Here is a 19573-nt window from a genome sequence, read left to right on the forward strand (position 1 = left end):
GGGGGCAGCTGTTTTGGCTTGTTGGTGTCAGGCCCTTCCCCTCTCCTCTGGCTTCACTTCAGGCCCTCTCACACTCTTCTTTCTCACAGGGGAATGATTAGATAGGACTTCTTTCACACACGTCATCCCTCTGGTGTCTGTAACTGAGGACATGAGAACATACTGCATGCCTGATAGTATCTGCGTTTCTGTGTTTTCAGAAAGCAGCATGAGCAAGCAGACATGAGAGAGATCATGCTTTGTCAAACAAGATCTCTGCATGTCTCCTGGGTGTAAAAATGTAATGAATTCGACCACCCTGTTTTAAATGACATCACTAATGTCCTCCCTCTTTTGCACGCTGCTGAAATGAAAACAATGATAGGCTCTGTAGTTAAATCTAAGATCTGTACTCCCCTTCCCGTTAAATTCCTTTTGACTACATCTTCCTCTCTGTAACACACACACAAGTTTATTTCCATGTTCCCCAGACAAAATGCTGCTTTAAGCTGGAAGTTTTAGAGTTGAGAGGGAAAAATCTTCAACAATAAGCTCTTTCTAAAACCATGTTTTTAGCCCCTGGTTGGGCTATACAAAGCCGTCTTTGGTTCAAAAGTGAGACAAATCTGTGGCTGGGAGCTATGTTCAGCTGCAAAACATCAACATGGATTAGGGAGAGAAGGTTTTCAGCAGTGAGATGCAGCTGTATTACCGATCACTGCAGACACGTGTGTGTGACACGTTATAAAATTAGCACCTGATTATATCAAATTCCACTTAATTCAACATCTTGGGACATGGATGCCATTAATGTTGTGGCTTGGAGTTGTAGAGGTATCCTACTGTGAGGACCGGCAGCTGATTCACATGCAACAGGGGTGGGGGCTGGTAATGGGTGTTCACATACTAAGATGCAAGACGTTTACCCGAAACACACACACAGTGCCTCTGTTAAGAGATTTACTTAAGGGAAAGAAGCATGTGCCTTAGTGTATAAGTGTATAGAGTAGACTTGTAGCTAGAGATCCGGAGCAATTAACCACTTTATAAATGTGTGGATGAATTGATTGATATACACAAACTCTTAGGTCAATATCTGAATCAATAAAGTAAAAACAAAACCTAAAGTTAAGAATTATGTTTCTATTAAATACTGAAAATATAACGCAGCATCAAATTAAAGTGCTTAGCAGTCCAACATGGGCTTTCACACAGGAAGGTGGTACTGTACAGATAGTAATATTCAAAGTGACACCAACATGGTGTGTGAACACACACCTTTTCCACGTTCTGCTTCCGCAAAGCTCTGACAATGAATCAACACATTGTTAGGATTTATGCCTAAACCTAGATTTTATACAGGGATACAGATCATTTATTTTTTTTAAATGTAAACCTTAAATGTGTGTGTGTGTGTGTGGGATGTGAAACTCAGCAGGATCTTAACCAGCTGCCACCAGGAGACTGGCCCTCAGCAGGGGGGCTGAGACTGAAAACACCAATAAAGTGTTCTGCCTCACAGACCACACCAGGAGAACAGTTAGCAGAGAACATAAAAGAAACGCTGCTGCTAACCATCCTGAACATGACAGGTTGTAAATACTGTGCTGTACTTTCTACTGTTGGCATATCTATAAAGATTTGAGCCCACCTACTCTTCTGCCCTAAACAGTCAACTAACACCTACATAAACAATGACTGCATATCAATTTGAATGTACATAATAACCCCAATTTATTGCAAAATGGAAGAAAAGTTTGTCTAACATCACAGAAATCCTCACATCCTGCTAAAGGCAGCGTCTACACTTTCTCCAGATGTTTGCATTTCTTACATCAGGAGGGGTGAATGATTTAAACAGCTGCGAAGAGACTTCAACACATTTGGAAATGAGACCATTTAGGAGCCTTTAATTGATGCGATTACTTCATCAGAAGGTGTAGAAAGTGAAGGAACATCTGTACAGGGGATAATAGTAGTGATAATGGCACTTGATTGATCCTCAGTCAGAACTGTGTGATGGCTGCTTTTCTTTACATATCCATCCTGCAGTCTAAGCACTAGACAGTCATTTCTGACAATGCAGTGTAAGCCGGTTTAAAACAACTTCAATTTGGAATTTGTTCAATGATAAATACATAATTGGAAGACAGGATTTTTATGACTTTAATTTAATAAAGTCTGCAAAAGGACCAATATTACTCCAACTCATTTACTAATGAATAAACGAAGTTATGCATTCAATCTAAGAATTATGCAATAATTGAAAAGTTGATAATAAAAAAGGTTTCACTTAGTAACCTACATCTTCTGTCATAAAATCCCACTTTAATATTTGTAAATCACAAATATACAAATTCATTTTTCCCCACTTTTTCCATTTATTTATTACAAGTAATCCATGTTATCCATCATTTTTTCATGCCTCAGCTATTCCTCTTTCCATTATTACAAGTCCAGTATGTGACTATTCTTAAGAACCTGAAAAGTCCTGAATGGTGGGGGGGGCGGTGGCGGGAGTGGGTGGGTGTTTTGAAAGTAAAGGACAGGTTTGTAGGCAGAAGATAGGGGAGGGAGTGATGTCCTCCCAGGGGCCACTTCCATGTGAAGAGATATTTCTTAAGCTATGTGAGGTTTTTTTTTCCTGCGGTCATCATTTACTCCTCGCTTTGCGCTCTTAGGCCTCGTCTTGTTATTCTCTCTCTATTCGACGTCCTCTGCATCATCTCCTTGGTCTCCATCCATTAGCAAAGCGGCATACTTACTGGCTGAGCTGAACTTCTGAATAAAGCAAAACAAAGAAGAATCGGTACAGCTGCTTGGCAAACTACTATAACGTACAGGGGCTGCAGCATCTGAACGAATAAAACTTTACGCAAATTCTGAAGTCACTGTAAAGGACTTACAGGGGTGGGGGTTTCTTCGTATTTCTTTGGCTCTGGAGGTGGTCTGGAGTCTCGGTCTCTTCTGCTGTCCTTTCTACAGTCAGAATGAATACAGGTTAAAATGTATCAGTACTGGAAAGCGTACCTTTGCTGTGAATCCTCAAAAGACAACACAGTCAAAGACCATATATTGCACAGTTCTCACTGTGCAGTGATTTTCAGCAATCCAGAAAGTTCTAATTTATCACAAGGGACAATGTTTTGATTAATTTCCACTGCTACATAGTGGGGATTGTAATATTAACACCAGAATTTCTGGTGACCCAGTGTTCCGCACACCAGAACCAAAGAAATCATCAGCTATGTAACCAAGTAAAGCCTACTCTCCAAAGATGCCCGAAAAATGTCCTCCCTGTCTCATTGGGAACTTTGCAGTTACTAGCTTTGAATGGCTGACCTGTCTGCATCCTTTCTTCGGTCTCTGTTGGGCCCCTCTCCTCTGCCCCGCCCAGCTCCAGGCCCTGCAGGCCCCCCGCGTGCCCGTGGGGGCCCCCGGTCCCGACGCACACCATCAGCCTTGTTCTCATCTTAAAGGAGAAGCCAGACAGCTGAGTGAAGCGAAGTTGTTGGACTTTGCACAGTAGACTACACTCACAACACACTGCAGCATAAAAAGCTACTGGGTTGGATTCAAAATGTGTTAGTCACTGATGAAGGGCTGATGAGAGGCGCAAAAATGCTTGATTGCAAGCTGAGCTTCTACAACAGAACCACTTTCTCTTGAATATAATACTGGCTTGCAAAATGTGCTTCAAGTTTCCAAGACAATCGGGAAAATAAAGGCGATCCCGCAGAAGATTTAGACTGCTAGCCTAGACAGGCTAGATGGAAAACAGCAATTCTTCAACGACAGACGATACAAAAAGGAGGACCTTCTTTTTGTACTTCTTTCATGGACTGTAGTGAATGACTTAAACCGCACAGACCTCTCTTCTCATGGGACCCTCACCTCTTCTGACCCTCATGATCAGCATAACAACATCTAAGAACCGATCACTGTTGGCAATATAGCTACTGACTTCCAATTTTCATTGGAGATTCTTGACAATATGAGACTTCTTGTTCTCAGAAAAGGGCTTCCTTCTCCAATTTTGTTGGAGTTCTTTCTTTAAAGAATCATTTTACAGATGCGTACAAGTGTCACAGTGACATGTAAAGTTTGATATGTTGCCTACAGCAAGGTAACATCACCACTGTCTGGCACTCTCTGGAAGGCCTTACCTTTTCCAGATCCTCTCTCATCAGAGGAGCTAAAGAGAAAAAAGCAAACTGTCAGACATAAAAAAATGCCAATAGAACTCTTTTTTAAGAATGAATCCTTTCTTACAAAAAACAGAAAAATCATGTTCTTCAAAGCAGTGCTCTCACCTGAACTTGGGAGGAGCTGACCCACTTGGGGACACCGGAGAGACTGGAGGCCGTCCATCGCCCTCACTAGAGCCTGTGCTGGCTGCACTTCTCTTGGCCCATGCATTCTCCTTTGGAGGGGGTGCAGGCATCACCTTTAACGGCTCTTTGGAAGAGCTGGTAGAAGGAGGACGTGATGCAGGTCCAGGGGAAGAGGGGTTACCTTCTCTCTCACTGGCACCCTCATTCTCCCCAGAGCGTTCGCCATCTCTACAACGTGACCCTGGCAGCAGAAAAATCACAATACCTCATCTATTCTGAAATGAAACACTGTAAATGGAAAACTAATGAGCTTGTGGTGGACTACCAGAGGAGCAAGAGGCCTCCTGTCCTCACTTGCCCAGGGTGATAACGTGAAGCGGGTAAACTATAACAAGATTGGATTGTATCAAAAATATCTCACCTCTACCAGAAGTGCTTCCTTGGTGTGAAGACTCACTTCCTGTGCGGGATCGCTCAGTATGAGATTCCTCATTACGCCAGCTTGGGTCCCTGAAAACAATGACAAGTGTTTTAACAAACCTCTTCCTGTATATGACTAATGCCAAAATAGAGATTTTTAAATTGTAAAAAAAAAAATAAAAATATCACAGCTTTAAATAACATGTATTTCCGACAGATATGTTGAGTTATATTTAAATGTAGACCCTCTGACCTGTCTCTCATCTTTCTGTCAGGTCCCCTGCTTTTGTCCTCCTCCAGCTGCCTCTGGAGCCGCTCTTCCTCTTTCTTCAGCCTCTCCTCTACCTCCCTCTCCTTAGCAGCTGTGTCAACAGGTTTTGCTCCACCAAAGATGGATGAGGCTCTGCTGCTGGAGCTTGAAGCTGCAGCTGGGGAAGTACCACCACCACTGCCAGGACCTTCTTCCTCCTTAGGTACGCTACGAGGCTTCAGGTTCAATTTGGGTCTTTGCTGAGGAGCTGAAGTTAATACAGTTAGTACAGTAAAAGACAATATTATTACAAAACAGCTATTTCTTGTCTAATAAGACTGCAAGTGATTATTTCACGTGATCAAGTAAACAATGTTTACCAAGCTTTGTATTATCTATCCCTCACCTCTTTCCTCACGCCTTTCATCCCGTCTCTCGTACCGGTCTTCACGCTCCCCATAACGGTCCCGGTCACCGTAACGATCATTACTGCCCCGGCTGTCATCATAATCACGGCGGAAGCCACTGCCAAAGGCACGACGACCTCCTCCTCCACCACGTGAATCAAAACCTGGAGAAAGACATGGAAGAACAGTCGGCACACAAAAATGCAACCCTAAGCCTAATCAAAGTGGCAGCCAAGCGAACTTTAGTGAAGCGTGCAAAAATATCTCATGCCAACCACAGAGCATAAAGAAGCACAACTACTCGCCTCCTCTATCGTAGTCTCTGCGGTCCCTGTCGTCATAGCGATCCTTGCGATCCCTGTCATCATAGCGCTCTCGGTAGCGGTCTCTTCCTCCTTCATAACGATCATTGTCACGTCGTGGCTCGTAACGGTCCCGTGATCCTACAAAAGGGCAACAATGATACATTAGATATAAGGATGGCTCTCCTAGGAAACTGCCAGTTCTACAAACTTAAGAAATATTTGGTGAATGCAGCAAGTTTGGTGGGTGTTTTTTACTAATAGTTTTTCTTATTTATGAAATTAGTAATATGCTGTTAAGTCTGGGTCTGAAAAACGTATTTGTAAACATGTCATGTAAAAAAACCATTTCTGACTTACTCTCCCCAAAGGCATCATCTCTCCTGGCTGGTCCATCATCAGTGTCCGCGCTTGGCCGAGCTCTCCAGTCACTGTCTGTCTTGTCAGGACCCATGTCAGCCATCCGTCCACCTCTGTCTCTGCCGCCCATAAGTCCACTGTCTCTTTCTGAGAGCGGAATAAGCCACAGAAATGTTAAGTCTTAAGGAAGACACTGTAAATACCTAGAGCTGCAGAGAGGTGCCTTCCAAAATGTTCAGAAAAAAATAAAAAGTTAGCAGTATACCTTTATCATTAGACTGGTCCGCGATATCCACACGAATCCTTCGGTTCCCGAGGTTCTGTTGATATAAACATAGACATATTAATGTGAAGTGACCATGAAGTGTTTTGGTTTGCTTTGAGGATTAAGCTGTTATAGACCCTCTCACCTCCTCACTGAGACTAAGGGCCCTCAGGAGGGACTCCACATCATCAAACTCAGCATAGCCAAAGCCCTTGAGTCTCTCTGGGTTACTGGGCTCTCGGGGCAGACGCACTGCACTGATCTGAAAAATAAGATGGAGAAAATGATCATATATCATATTATCAATAGTCATAAGTGCATAATTCTCAATTTAGAAAACTCCCCGCTCACATAGCACACGTGCAAAAATGTAAATTTGTGTTTTATGAATACCCATTGGTAAAAAATGCCCAGGACAGAATTGTAGCTAGTACTGCATTTATACACTTTTCCCAAAACCTGTAAGTGCCTGTTCTTTACCAAAACAATAGTTACTATACAGCTGTGACTACTGAAGTCAGAGGTATTAGGACAACATTGAGATACTACTCCATCTGTCAGAAAAAAACTAAGGGGAAGACTATGCTGATTTATGTTTTCAGATGTACTTTTCCTGAAAAACTGCCTGCTAAGTAATATGCTTCACACTATCTGCGGGTGCTTGCTACACCTACTGCCAAGCCACGGAAGAAGTCTTTGATTGAGTCCTCAGTGACATCATAGGGCAGGTTGCCCAGGAAGGCCGTGTAAGGCGGGCTGCGGGGCAGTCTGGCCCGGTCAATGTTGGGCTCACGAGCCGAGCGAGGGGCTGTTGGCAGGATGGAGCGGTCAATGGGAGGTGCCCTGTACGTATCTTCCTCCGTGTGCCAAGAAGTTGAGACTGAAGACATATAAGGAATAATTTAAAAGTTGGCACAAACACAGCAAGACAAAACAACAATGTTTTAGTGAAAAAAAAGAACTAATCAATTCCATGAAATAAAGGCAACAGATAACTATGTATGTACTTGAATGACTGTATGTGTAATTGAACCTGTTCAGCTAGAGAAACCTAAGTTAAAAGAAAAAAGAACTAGTAGTAAATGTCAAGGGAAACTGGCAGTGTTCTCTGGTAAAAACGAATGACAAATTAATAATTGCTCCATTTAATAATCAAAACAGATATTTCAAGCCTGTACAAGTTTGTAATTTAAAAATAAAATGGCACTTAAACTTGAGTTCAAGATCACTACTGAGACTGAAACTGGTTACACTTTATATGTTCATAGAAAAAAGCATACATCACTTCAGGCTAAACAGATGGTAAGCTGCAGCGACATTTCTGCTCAGGACATGTCCAAAATTTTGTGTTTTTGGTTTAAACCTTCATTTGTTTTATTCTTTTCTACATGAATACAAATATTAAATAACATAGTAACTAAGGCTGGGGTGGGAATGTAAGGTTATATTTGCCCATACAAACAGACTTTGCTTCTATTACACTGCATAGTTTTGTCTCAAGTGAAGAGGTTTGTGATGCAAACACTGAGTACCATCAGACATAGAGATGTATAAGAGATGTTGGGTTATTTGAGGAGCACACCATCAACTCACAAGTGTTCTCTAAACAGTTGTATAACTAAAAGGACAACTAAGTTAGTTTTCTTTTAAAAAAAAAACTATAGTTATCTTTTTGGATTTCTGTGTGTGCTTACCATCTCCGTCCAGGTCATCAGTCTCATCAGCCCAACTTGTGGACTTGGTCGGGTAGCTGGGGGCCACACTGCTGCCTCCTCCATCCTCTGCCAGGAAGTCGGTGAGAGTGAGGGTCTTCCCCTTCTTATTCTTCTTCTTAGCTAGAGAGAAGATAAACAAAGGGTGGATTGTCAGCCACAAAAGGGGCAATGCTAGACCACTAACTGGCTGCCTAAAAGTATGGCTGTTCAGAAAAGAAGTAGTGCATATTTTACAAAAGGCATGCACAAGTAGGACAATTTGATCAATTAAAAAACTGTCATGGCTTTACTGCTTTGTATTAGAATTTATTTTGTACAGTTTAATGTGTAATAGTACAGACATTGCTGGCCTGCTGCTGGACTAATCACCAACAACAAGTCTGGGGTTCAAAAATGGCTCGCATATGTGCCTCCTCTCATGCAGACGGCTACTGCTTGATAAAGACAAACACAATTTTAAAGCTTAAACTGTGAGATTCCATCCTGCCAGGGAAGAGAAGGTGGATGCAATGTGCGAGTGATAACAAAAACCCTGACTTCTTCTCCTTACACAGGGAGTGGTCAGCCTCTTGACTCTTGTGGTGCAGCAGGTCAGAAAAAGCAGTTTTTGGGGATAACTGTGTGTTGGTGAACCCCAAAGGCTGCATATTTCTACATGTTTTTGGGGAGTTTGAATCAATGAGTCAGGTACCAGTTGCAGAATATTCTGCACAGAGTGCGCCTGAATGCCACCAGATAGGGACAGATGCCCAGAGGGCTTCACACAGCTCACAGAGCAGGTCTGATTTGTTTTGGTCTGAGGCTGAAAAGGGGGAGCGACAAAGCTGGCTGTGAGCTTTATTGTGAAAACTCCACTTGTCAGGACATTCTTTTTACACAAATACTATACTCACACACAGACAACAACATGGAGTGTTTACAACTCTTTACCATTACATAATGCTAGATCACTTTACTATTAACCCAAGCCAAACTGTGATCCTAACGGCTCATTACTGAATAGGACTCTACTGGCTCTCTGGCCGACCCGCACTGTGATATTAGCAAGCTAAGTGCTACGTGACATTAACTTTCGGAGGAACTGAATTCTGGTCAAGCTATAGCTGAGAAATCACATCTTCACGTTTAAGCTACACACACCTCTTGTCTTTGTGTCTATACGGGCTTAGTCAGCAAAGGACTGCTGACGGGGGAAGTATCCCTGCTTAGCTGGCTAGGTTTAGGGCCTAGTGCACAACGCAGCGCCTGGATCCAAGTGCGCCATCAACGGAGCAAGACTTGGCCGGCTGGGAAACAACACTAAGTTGTGATAGTGCCAGCGAAGTGTTTAGGGTGACACCCAACGGGTCCAGCTGCCCCGTTTCATCAAACAACGATACCAGAGAGCAACGATGCACACGTGGGGAGACTCCTCGGGCAGCCCGGACTCCTCGGCCCAACCCCTCCTCCACAAATCGCGCTTGCGCCCGGCGCTTATCCGCTCTGAGCGCCACGGCGAGCTCCGCTACGGACACACAATGTGCCAGCTCTGCACGCAGTTTTCATAGCATGTCACTCACTGTTCAATAAACGCAACACTATACAGCCTCAAAGACGGACACACCCAACACAATGGTAGCAATTTTCGTATGTGTAGCCCGCTTGTAATCTATAGGTTAAAATGTTCAGTTTGACTCGTTGCTTCGTTCATTCGCCTTCATATAGCCGTTACGTCTTTACCGGGCCAAACAACCGACATATGTATTTATACACACTAGGCAGCGACGCGGATGAATTAAACAGGGAAATAGTAATCCTCAAACTTCACATATACTACTAAATGTAAGGTATAACCCTCTGAAATTCTCACCAACCGACCCAGATCGTTCACCCACATAAACCTCACCTGACGCCGCCATGTTGGAGAGCGAGTTGGTAGTAGTTCCCGGATGAAGGCGTCAGAGGTTTATTATCGGGAGCGCGCATCGCCGTTCACGGGCCTCAGCTCCGGGCTGGAAATGAGGTCAATGCGGAAGTGGTTTATAGTGTAATAGCGCCGATGGCCGACAGGGGCTGGTTCCAAGAACTCTCTGAGAAAGGTTGACGTTTTTGAGAGCTAATGCTGTCTAATAGAAACTTGTCATTGGTATTTTTGTTTTCTTAATAATGTGGAGGTCCTTCTGAAAATAATTTGATAAACAAAAATATTAGTAGGTATGACTCCAGATTTGAATGCACATTATTTAAACACTGAGTAAAATGCGTGCAATAATTTCCCAAAAAGTTATTATTAATACAGTGTATCAGGTAAACTCTTTCCTGTTCTGATAGACAAAATGAAAATAATGCTAACGAGCAGGCAATAAACATAAACATTTTTTATGTGTATGGTTTTGTTTTTTCATTCTTTTTTATGTTTGATTTGATTGGATGGTGAAGGTGGAGGTTTAAGCTCTATCTGATATCTGATGTCACCTTGTGTTTTTTCTCTACTTATTCTTTGTTTGTTTGTTTTATTTCGATTCATTTTGTTTCTTTTTGTTTTTCTGTGTTTGATTTGATGTGAAATGTGGCACGGTGCTGCTGGTGTTTCTCCCTGTGCCTGTGTGGGTTTTAGGGTGTTTGGTATTGAGGATGGTGGTTTAAGCCTATTCTGTCTGTTTTTTTATTCTTTTCTTTTTGTGTTTTTTTTTGTCTTTTTTTGTTTTTAATTTAGTTTTTCTCCTCTTTCTCTGCACTCTCCACACTGTTTTTGATTTGGGTTGATTTGAAGTGTGAGTTAGTGTGATTAGAACCATGGACAGCAGCATGATTTCTATTTTTTTTTCTTTTCTTTGCCTCCTTCTGATCTATTTTTTCTCTCTCTGCCTCTGTTTCTTTTGTCATTTCTCTGCTTCCTCTCATTCTTTCTTTTCTCTTGTTCCTTTCTCCCTTTCCACGTTTCACAAAGCATCATTTATTGACTGGCGCAAAACAACCAATAACATCAGCTTATATTTTAGCACAGGTTCTGTCCAATCAGAAGCAAGACATGTTGTCCCTACCTTTTCCGTAATCTGAAATGTCATTGCATTTTGACCTTTAGGGCCACCGTAAAGCAGAGACAGAGCAGCTCTGCATCTGGGACTCTTCGGAGACACAGAGAGTCATTTCTGTTGCTTCTAGCTGTCAAAAGATGGAGTCGTAGGGCTGCTAGTCTGACACCATGAGACACAGATCTTTGTCAGCATCAGCAGGACTCAGGACTCAGTGAAAAAGATGCAGCAGTCTCCAAGCAGGCTGGACTGGATGGCACCAGGAGCTTTGAGAAAACTGCCCACCCATCTGCAGGAAACACTGGATGTTTCAGTGACTGTTAAAATGAAGTGAGTCACACACTCACTGTATGAGATGATTCTTCGAATGTAAAACAGGAACCATGATTTAACCAAACAGTGCTAATGTTATGCCCTGTTGCCAAGGGAAACGTTTTAAGAAAACCAGGAAAAATCTACGAGCACATGATAGCTCTCTTTTCAGTCTGTTTTTTTTCAGCCACATTCTCTCCAATACATGGCAACACGGATCACAAAGCAGAAGCAGTCGAACACAGACATCAAATGATCAATCGTTATTTTTTTAGTATTATAACTAAAGTGTGAAAACTATGAATTACATTTGTTTTTGAATCAAATCTTTAATCATGACCCTTTCTATCAATAAAAACAGCACACAAGCTTTATAACCATGACAATAACTTTAACCTGCTCATGTCTTATAATGTAGATCGCTTTTTGGACCTCGGTATTTGGAAAAACCTAGCTATGGCCCCTGCCAGCCAACCATTAAGGAAACAGCTGGACCTATAACAGACTGAATTTTCCACTGAGGTCCTGCTGTAACACACAGAGGCATTTTGGTATAATGCAGGGTTAAAACCCTAATCTAGAGGTGTCCAAGAGAGCATGAGCATAACAAGACTTGACTATCAAAAGGTAAATATAACTCCTTTAGCCTTTATTTATCACAAATGTATATCATTTACAGAGTAGACATGATGTAACAAAGAAAGCACAAAGACCTTGTGTGTGGGTCAGCAAGTGTTTTTTATTCATGTTATTGTCAGGTCAGCCTGGGTGTGTTTCACAGTAATGTGAAAGAATGCCTTTCCTCAGAATTGTTTAAAACAATTAAAGTTTACATGGTTTGTGGTCTCGGTGTAAAAATGGCATTAGCTGACTGAACCAGCAGGACATTTTTTCATAATTGATAGTTGTGGCCAGCTAGCTTTCTTTGTTGGGATGGGCGTTCCTTTTTTGTTCCAAATTAGCTTGTGGCTGCCAGCTCATCCAGGGCATCCTGGAGCCTGTGCAAAACAGAACCAGAACATTTTTGCATGCTGAATTAGTCACAGGACCATTTCACACTGAAATTCCCTGATATGATGTAGATATGTTGAACATGCAAACTATGATAACAAGTTACATTAGTAACAAGTATTCACCTCCACCACCACCAACACCTTGCCTTGACCTTGCTTCCACATCTTTATAACTCTTACTTGAAGTCTCCACCATCCAGAAGAGTCTTGTAAGTGCTGATCTCAGCCTCGAGTTTCATCTTCATGTTGAGCAGTGCCTCGTATTCTTGGGTTTGTTGCTGTATGTTTGCACGCAAGTTAGTGAGCTCCTCTTCCAGACGCATAATGAGGGTGTTGAACTTTTCCATTTCCATGTTGTTGCGTAGCTCCGTGTTGTGTAGTGTGTCCTCTAAAGAGGCTTTCTGATAAAGCATTGAAATGAGAAATAAAGGGTATGTCATCAAGTTTAAAGGAACATTGTGTAGTGATTTGCACCTAATTTGCGAGATTGCAAAATATATTTAACAAATACATTTAACAAACAACACCCTTTAAACACTTACTAAACTCTGCTGAGATGCAAGTTCAATTTCCAGAGTCTGTATCTGTCTTGTTAGGTCACTCTTCTCAGTTTGGGCTCCCTGAAGAGCTTCTGTGTTCTGTGATACCTGCACCTGCACATCTGCAATCTGACAGATGAGGAACAAGATTATTCACATGTGTAATTATTGTAATTTTATTATTATTATTGGATATAGTTCATTTTTTATGCACCATTTTACCTGGTTTTCATGCCATCGTTTGAGGTCCTCTGCATTTTTCAGCGCAATCTTCTCATAGTTTCCTCTCATGTCCTCCATGATCTGGGCCAGGTCTTGACCTTTGGGAGCATCTACGTCCACTTGCACACCTGAGTGGGAGATCTGATTCCTCAGTTCCATCACCTCCTATTGGATCAACAAAAAAGATGAGACCAGAAACAAACTTGTTGAAGAAAAGTTAAATAATTAATCTGGGTGTGCTGTTAACTCACGTTCTCATGATTCTTCTTCAGGAAGAGGAGCTCCTCCTTCACAGCCTCGATCTCGGTCTCGATGTTCATCCGGCTCATATTGGTGTCATCTATGACTTTCTTCAGCCCAGCAATGTCGGCCTCAACAGACTGGCGAATTGCCATCTCATTGTCAAACCTAAAAGGTGTGTGCAGACATAATCAGCTCACATTCACACAGTGGTGTGTGGTATTAAATTACAAAACAGCACAGAGAACAGTGCCAGAGAAAAATTCATGATAAGAAAAACCACATACTTTACTTTGAAGTCATCAGCAGCAAGACGTGCGTTGTCAATCTGCAGCACAAAGCGAGCGTTCTCCACTATCTTATCAAAGATCTGTAAAATAAATAAAAAAGGACTTTATGAGTAACATAATTCACAAATTAGAATGTTTGTTTTATTGGTTGAAAACAACAAAGAGGATAGAGGAGTAATTATGTACCTTCAGAATTACTTTTTCTCTTATGTAACTACAGCAGCACAAAATTCTACTGGTTGCACAACAGAGCCACAACATGATTGAATCCACAGTAACACTGAGCCATAAAAGAGGAACCACAATGGAAAGAACAGGAAGAGTGAATGTCCCTGTGCCAAAACAGAATCTGGTTTGTCTTAGCATAGCGGGGGAATTAGTTTTCCAGTCTGAATTAGAGAAGTTTTTTTGTCTCTCCAGTTTTCATCCAGCTGCACATTCACTTCCCGTCAGTGTCTTTGTGTGTATCACTGTATGTATTTATGTGTGCAGAGATTCTTTGTGAAATCACACTTTTTACATATCCTGTCAGGAAAAGAGAAATACTTGTCCCTTTGTGTGTCAGGGGAAAAAACCTACAAAGTGCCACCATGAATGTGTCATTATGTGATGTTGAAGAATTGGTCTGTGGAGAAGAATGTGACATTTGACTCTGCAGACTGGTGCTGACTTATACAACCCTTGCACTCACACGCATCTGTACACACTTTTGCAGTCCAAGATCCTGTGTGTGTGTGTGTGTCATTACCACACATCTGTTTCACATTGTGAACCTCCTACACCAGTGCATACTTGTAGGACCACCATATCACAGGCAGAACCATGTGGAAAAGCTTTGTCTGCCAGTTGTCTGAGGATTTCTGAGAGAGTCAGTGTGTCTCTCATGATAATACCCGCGTGTTGGTGATTCATCACAGGAAGTTCTGGCCAGTTTGCAGCACTAAAAATTTTTACAGAGGGGGAAGGGCTCTTTGCAACCACACCCTTCATTCTCTAACAAGAAATTTGATAACTTACAAAAGAAATTCTAAGGGTCTTAATTTGAAACCATGATGCCTCACTCTTTTCTCAAGAAAACATTTCTCTCCTCTTCCACCTGGTAATTTTAGTGACCAGCATTTATTGCATTTCCTACCTGTCTGCGTAGGTCTTCTATGATAGGTTCATACTTGCTGTAGTCCCTCATGTCGGGCCCCCCCTTCTCCAGAGCCTTCCTGATGTTCATCTCCAGCTCCCTGTTGGCCTGTTCCAGGGTCCTCACTTTCTCCAGGTAATTGGCCAGGCGGTCATTCAGGTTCTGCATGGCTCCCTTCTCATTGCCAAGGATAGCAGCACCGGTGCCACCACTGATTGCCCCAGAGGCACCAGAACCACCATAACCTGCACCCATACCGCCACCCATTCCACTGCTCACCCTGAAGGCAGTTGAAGATGTCATTGGAGGAACAGAACGCAGAGAGGATGAGGAGGCAGAGGAGATGCGGGCACCATGTCCACCAGCACCACCATAAATGCTGGCTGCACGGTACTGGGGTGTAGAGCGGGTTATGGAGATCCGGGAGGAAGGTATCTGCTGTGTGCTGGAGGATCTGAAGCTCATTTTGGAGAGGTTTAGGCACGGCAAGAATCAAATGACAAAAATGAGATGTGGAGACTCACTGCTGACCGGCTTAGAAAGTGACGCTGGCAGTGGAAAGTGGGAAACTTATAGTCCTGCCTCTCTCTCCCCCACAGACAGCTGGTCTCTCAGACCCTGCCCACTTCAGCATCGCCCCCGTCTTTGTTTCCTGCTCACTGCTCATTCAGTAACATGTTCCCCTTTTTAACCAACAATGTATTTTCTGTCTCCAAGGTAATGTGTAAAACAGTATGTACTGTGTAAACACTTCCTTGTAACTATGCTGAATTACAGACATCAAAAAAACTAGAGCTCACTGCAAAAGAAAGACAGCAGTAATGTAAAAAAGTATATTCTACTGAAGAATGGAATTAAAGCTATAAATTAAAGACTATTCTGAGCAAATTGAGTTTACAGGCATGTTCTTTACAGGCATGATCTTTTTGTTGGCCCGTAAATGGCATACTCCATAGTTGCTGCATAGTTTTTGAGTCTGTGGTCAGCCCAGTCCCAAAATAAACAGAATTTGCCAGCTTTCCCATCTAGAATAAACCTAACACAAAATATTAAAGCTACAGATACACTTGTGGATAAGGAAATGTCTCCATCAGACTGACTGTGAGACTCGAAGTGAGAGCAAACTGATTTACAGATAACAGCCTCATGATCGAATTTCATCTCAGTCAGTAGGGTGAGGAGTATGAACAAAGAGACCTGACATGTTTAAAAGGACATCCAAGTTTCACACAGACTCTGCAAAAGATGAGGCGTGAGAAAAACAGGTCAGCTGATCCCCAGCTCGGAGTACAACCAAGAGGTAATAAAAGCTGCCCTCATTCACCCATAATACCATTGTCTGCAAGAATAGAGAATTTTGAACAATTATCTTTGAAGCCTCATCTGTGATACCTGTTACAAGAATTGTATATAAAGTGCTTGTTTTTTTTTTCAATTATCTTATATATGCCACAAAATCTAATCCTGATTTAGTTCAGCTTGTAATTGGCTCAAAGAATATAAGCGACCAAATGAACTATTGTTTAGATAAAGCAATGTCTGCACAGCCAGCCTGTGATATGTTGTCCAGCATGACCTCGGAAAGGTTTAAGTGAGCCTGAAGTTGTGGCCAGAGAGGATTTTTGCACTGAGCTCTAGAGAAGTGGATAATAAAACCAAATAAACCACCCGCAGGGGGACATTCCAGAGACTCAAATGCTCTCCGGAGCTCCCATACAACCCAGGTCTTTTCTGTTCTGACCTCGCCATCATGGTTGATGAGTTTTAAGATTGTCATGTACCACCCCATTCATGTTTGTGTATTTGTTTTATATTTCTTATTCAGTGAGTAGAAAAACTGATCATACTAACAACTAAGAAGCAAAGGAGACACAGATGGTGAAGGCAGGCAAAGGACAGGAACGACAAATTAAATCAGCATGACTCATACCTCATGACAGTGTCTTGTTTGTTTGGATGTGTTGGCAACACTTTACCTCACCCACGAGACCCAAACTGGGAAGTAGCAACCCCTAAAAACACATCTAAATACATGTAAAGGCAGAGTTTTTTTGTTGCCTGCTCAAAGTCTGTGACCATGAATACTTCCATATAGAGAAATGTGGATCTGATTTACATACCTTTTCCCAGAGAAAAGGCAGGAAAACTGGACAAGCTGGAATATGTGACTCACAGTAACTTCCTCTGCATGTGGCCTCTTTTACACAGCTTCTGTGACTCTTATATGCAAAGTCAAAAGCATGTGTTTGCATATATGCATATTTAAATATATTTAAAGAGTACTCTGTGACACATGTGTGCAGAAATGCTAACATGCATGTGAATGTGATTTCTCTTATTTCTGTGCATCCTCTCTTTTACTTTCATGTATTTTTCCTTCACTGACACACCCTTGATAATCACATATGCACAGAAAATGAGAGTATTTTTCTTTTATATCTAACTATTTTTAGTTTTGCTTCTAGGACCTTTGGCAGATTTTAGCCTACAGGTCACACGTCACAGCTTAGTGAAATGTGTCAACTAAGAGACATTTTCTCTGTGGGATGTCAAGTCCATTTCTAGCACAAATGCATTCCAGAGGAAGGCATAAAAGGAGCAGTGAGTTACAATGGGTACTCCTGGTCTCACACAGAGACAAATGATTAGTTTCATTTAAGAATGAACATGCTTTAATTGAATAATGGATGATATAGAAGGTGTTAACTTTTGGTGGTATTTCTTAAAAACTGCAAATCACCACTGTCTGAGAAAAACTGATGACAGCGCAGTCATGTGCTTCATCAGGACACAGTGACAGGGTGGTGAGTGGACTGCTGAACTCAAAAGATGAACTACATTCAGCTTGTTGCATAAATCAATCACACACAATTAACCTAGCATATTATATTTGTTGACATGTTGTTTCCAGCCTATACATACTGTAATATTCCCTGAAATATAATGAACTATAGAGTTAATAGCAGGTTTTCATGCATACAAAAATCTTGCTTACTATTTTGGCATATGAGATGGTAAGCTATGGATTTATGGCCAAAGGCACAGTTTTCCTCTGTCTCTGCGATGAGAATGTGCAGCATGCTATTCAACAATTGACTGTTCTCTCCTGTGCCGTCTGGATCCTGGAGTTCACCTCCATGATCCTGTCACTAGGGGGCATAAGTCTCTATGCAAACTAACTTGCAGACTTGAAGAAGCTGTGGCAGTCTGCATGCTGTGTACTGCCATACACTAAGTTTACATACATTACTCAACTCCATGCTTGTTGTCTCAGTGTATATTTCATTCATGTCAGTTGGGGAGGTTTTATTGTTTAAACAGGCATGAAAGGGTGAAGCAGGAAGTGACTTTCATAACACATACTTGAGATAGGCTTCAGGGTTTGGCATGACCTTCCTGAACACTACAAAGTCCAATTCTAATAATGAAACCAATTACTTCTTTAAATGTTATCTGTGGACAGGTTTTTACACTTTGATGGTATTTTTTTAAATATTCATATAATGTATGATAAAGATTATCACATTTGTGTAAAATGGAAACTCGAGTCTTGATAAACTGTTCATCTGGCCTTTAGTCTCCTTTTAATGGCTGTGAACTATCATGCTATCCCACCCTATCCTAACAGAACATCCCTGTGAGTCTGTCAGTGGTTGTGAAATAGGTTTGTTTCTTATCTTTGCTAATTGTGTTCTCATATGCCCCACCTGCTCATCTTCTCACCCCCCTCCTCTTCGCCTTGTAGCATGTATGTGTTTCTCTCAGCACATTCCTGTCCTGATGTGTCATACAGCAGCTTCACAAAAAACTAAAACATCACCAGCCTAGAAGATTTAAAGGTTGGAGGGTTAGCTTTTTAAATTACCCTCTTACTTCTCTCATGCAGAAAGAATGAGGAATTATCCAGAGAGATTGAAACTTTAATCATCAAACTTGTGCAGTGCTGCTCTGCTCATTCAGCTGCTGAGAGGCTGGGTAACTAAAACAGCCAAAACTGGTTGACTTGTACATATATGGTTAACTCCAAGTTTAGCACAAGAGCTCCATTGTGAAGAATCACATCACTGTTTGAAACTAGCCAAGCGAAACATGCATTTACTGATTGGTGCAAAGCCTGAAAGTCCCTCTTGGTTGTAACACTTTCCACAAAATGTGCTCCTGTTTGTTTGCATTTAGTTTGCACATAGCAGATTGCCTGCACAACTCACTCTATTCATGAGATGGTAAAATAGTTGTTATAAGTTATTTTTATGAACAGATAAAACCTAGATGACAGAACAAGATAGGTGTGGTGAAGATCTTGGTTGGTTGAGGGAGTGGGGGGTGGGGTGTTGTTTTTAAATTAGACATCGGTAGTTGCTCAGAAAAAGGTCATGAGTCATAAATCTACCAAGTGAGAAATGAATCATGTTTTCTACAATGTGAGATGATAGATGAATAAATCATGAAATAATCTATCTATCTATCTATCTATCTATCTATCTATCTATCTATCTATCTATCTATCTATCTATCTATCTATCTATCTATCTATCTATCTATCTATCTATCTATCTATCTATCTATCTGTTTGTCTATGTCTAGTGGGGAAAGGTGGACTAAGGTGTGGAGGGCTTAAGAAAAAGACTTGTTTGCTCTTCACCTGTCTGATATGGAAGGAATGTTTATCAATAGTCATTGTGTATGGTATGTTTTAGACCATCAATCATGGCTAATCACAGCCGAACATAGCCACAAATGACTCCAAGAAACATTCTCAAAATATAAAAGCAACTG

The 19573-nt window shown here is 41.6% G+C and overlaps 2 protein-coding genes across 5 annotated transcripts; both read right to left on the minus strand.

The window, feature by feature from the left end:
- Positions 1-1873: 1873 nt before the first annotated feature.
- On the minus strand, positions 1874-10031 carry eif4ba (eukaryotic translation initiation factor 4Ba). 3 transcript variants are annotated; one of them, XM_028405236.1, is made up of 15 exons: positions 9918-10031; positions 8012-8152; positions 6992-7197; positions 6463-6579; positions 6318-6372; positions 6053-6199; positions 5696-5833; positions 5390-5554; positions 4987-5251; positions 4735-4823; positions 4293-4554; positions 4146-4174; positions 3322-3451; positions 2886-2958; positions 1874-2760 (listed from the first exon to the last, which is right to left on the minus strand). In XM_028405236.1, the coding sequence occupies exons 1-15, from the start codon at positions 9928-9930 to the stop codon at positions 2683-2685; spliced, it is 1908 nt and encodes a 635-aa protein (XP_028261037.1). In that variant the 5' UTR covers positions 9931-10031; the 3' UTR covers positions 1874-2682. The 3 variants fall into 3 exon arrangements, with proteins under 3 accessions (XP_028261037.1, XP_028261040.1, XP_028261038.1); XM_028405239.1 differs by lacking the exon at positions 3322-3451; XM_028405237.1 differs by lacking the exon at positions 2886-2958.
- Positions 10032-12077: 2046 nt separating this feature from the next.
- Positions 12078-15350, minus strand: LOC114435527 (keratin, type I cytoskeletal 18-like). 2 transcript variants are annotated; one of them, XR_003670598.1, is made up of 7 exons: positions 14798-15350; positions 13660-13742; positions 13384-13540; positions 13133-13297; positions 12914-13039; positions 12495-12772; positions 12078-12356 (listed from the first exon to the last, which is right to left on the minus strand). XR_003670598.1 is itself a non-coding variant. In XM_028405240.1 (7 exons), the coding sequence occupies exons 1-7, from the start codon at positions 15260-15262 to the stop codon at positions 12317-12319; spliced, it is 1257 nt and encodes a 418-aa protein (XP_028261041.1). In that variant the 5' UTR covers positions 15263-15350; the 3' UTR covers positions 12078-12316. The 2 variants fall into 2 exon arrangements, 1 of the variants encoding a protein (XP_028261041.1); XM_028405240.1 differs by having other exon boundaries at positions 12552-12772.
- Between the last annotated feature and the right edge of the window lie 4223 nt (positions 15351-19573).

Source organism: Parambassis ranga, chromosome 5, assembly GCF_900634625.1.
Source record: "Parambassis ranga chromosome 5, fParRan2.1, whole genome shotgun sequence".
In the NCBI taxonomy this organism is placed as follows: domain Eukaryota; kingdom Metazoa; phylum Chordata; class Actinopteri; family Ambassidae; genus Parambassis; species Parambassis ranga.

What these genes read in the sequence shown, in the direction of transcription:
- eif4ba (XM_028405236.1), bottom strand. An exon ending in TGATGACCTGGACGGAGATG is followed by an intron (nt 7,198 to 8,011) that starts GTAAGCACACAC and finishes ATATGTCTTCAG; the next exon opens with TCTCAACTTCTTGGCACACG. An exon ending in CCCTTAGTCTCAGTGAGGAG is followed by an intron (nt 6,373 to 6,462) that starts GTGAGAGGGTCT and finishes TTATATCAACAG; the next exon opens with AACCTCGGGAACCGAAGGAT.
- LOC114435527 (XM_028405240.1), bottom strand. Translation starts at nt 15,262, where the DNA reads ATGAGCTTCAGATCCTCCAGCACACAGCAGATACCTTCCTCCCGGATC. An exon ending in AACGATGGCATGAAAACCAG is followed by an intron (nt 13,040 to 13,132) that starts GTAAAATGGTGC and finishes CTCATCTGTCAG; the next exon opens with ATTGCAGATGTGCAGGTGCA. An exon ending in TTGCATCTCAGCAGAGTTTA is followed by an intron (nt 12,773 to 12,913) that starts GTAAGTGTTTAA and finishes ATGCTTTATCAG; the next exon opens with AAAGCCTCTTTAGAGGACAC.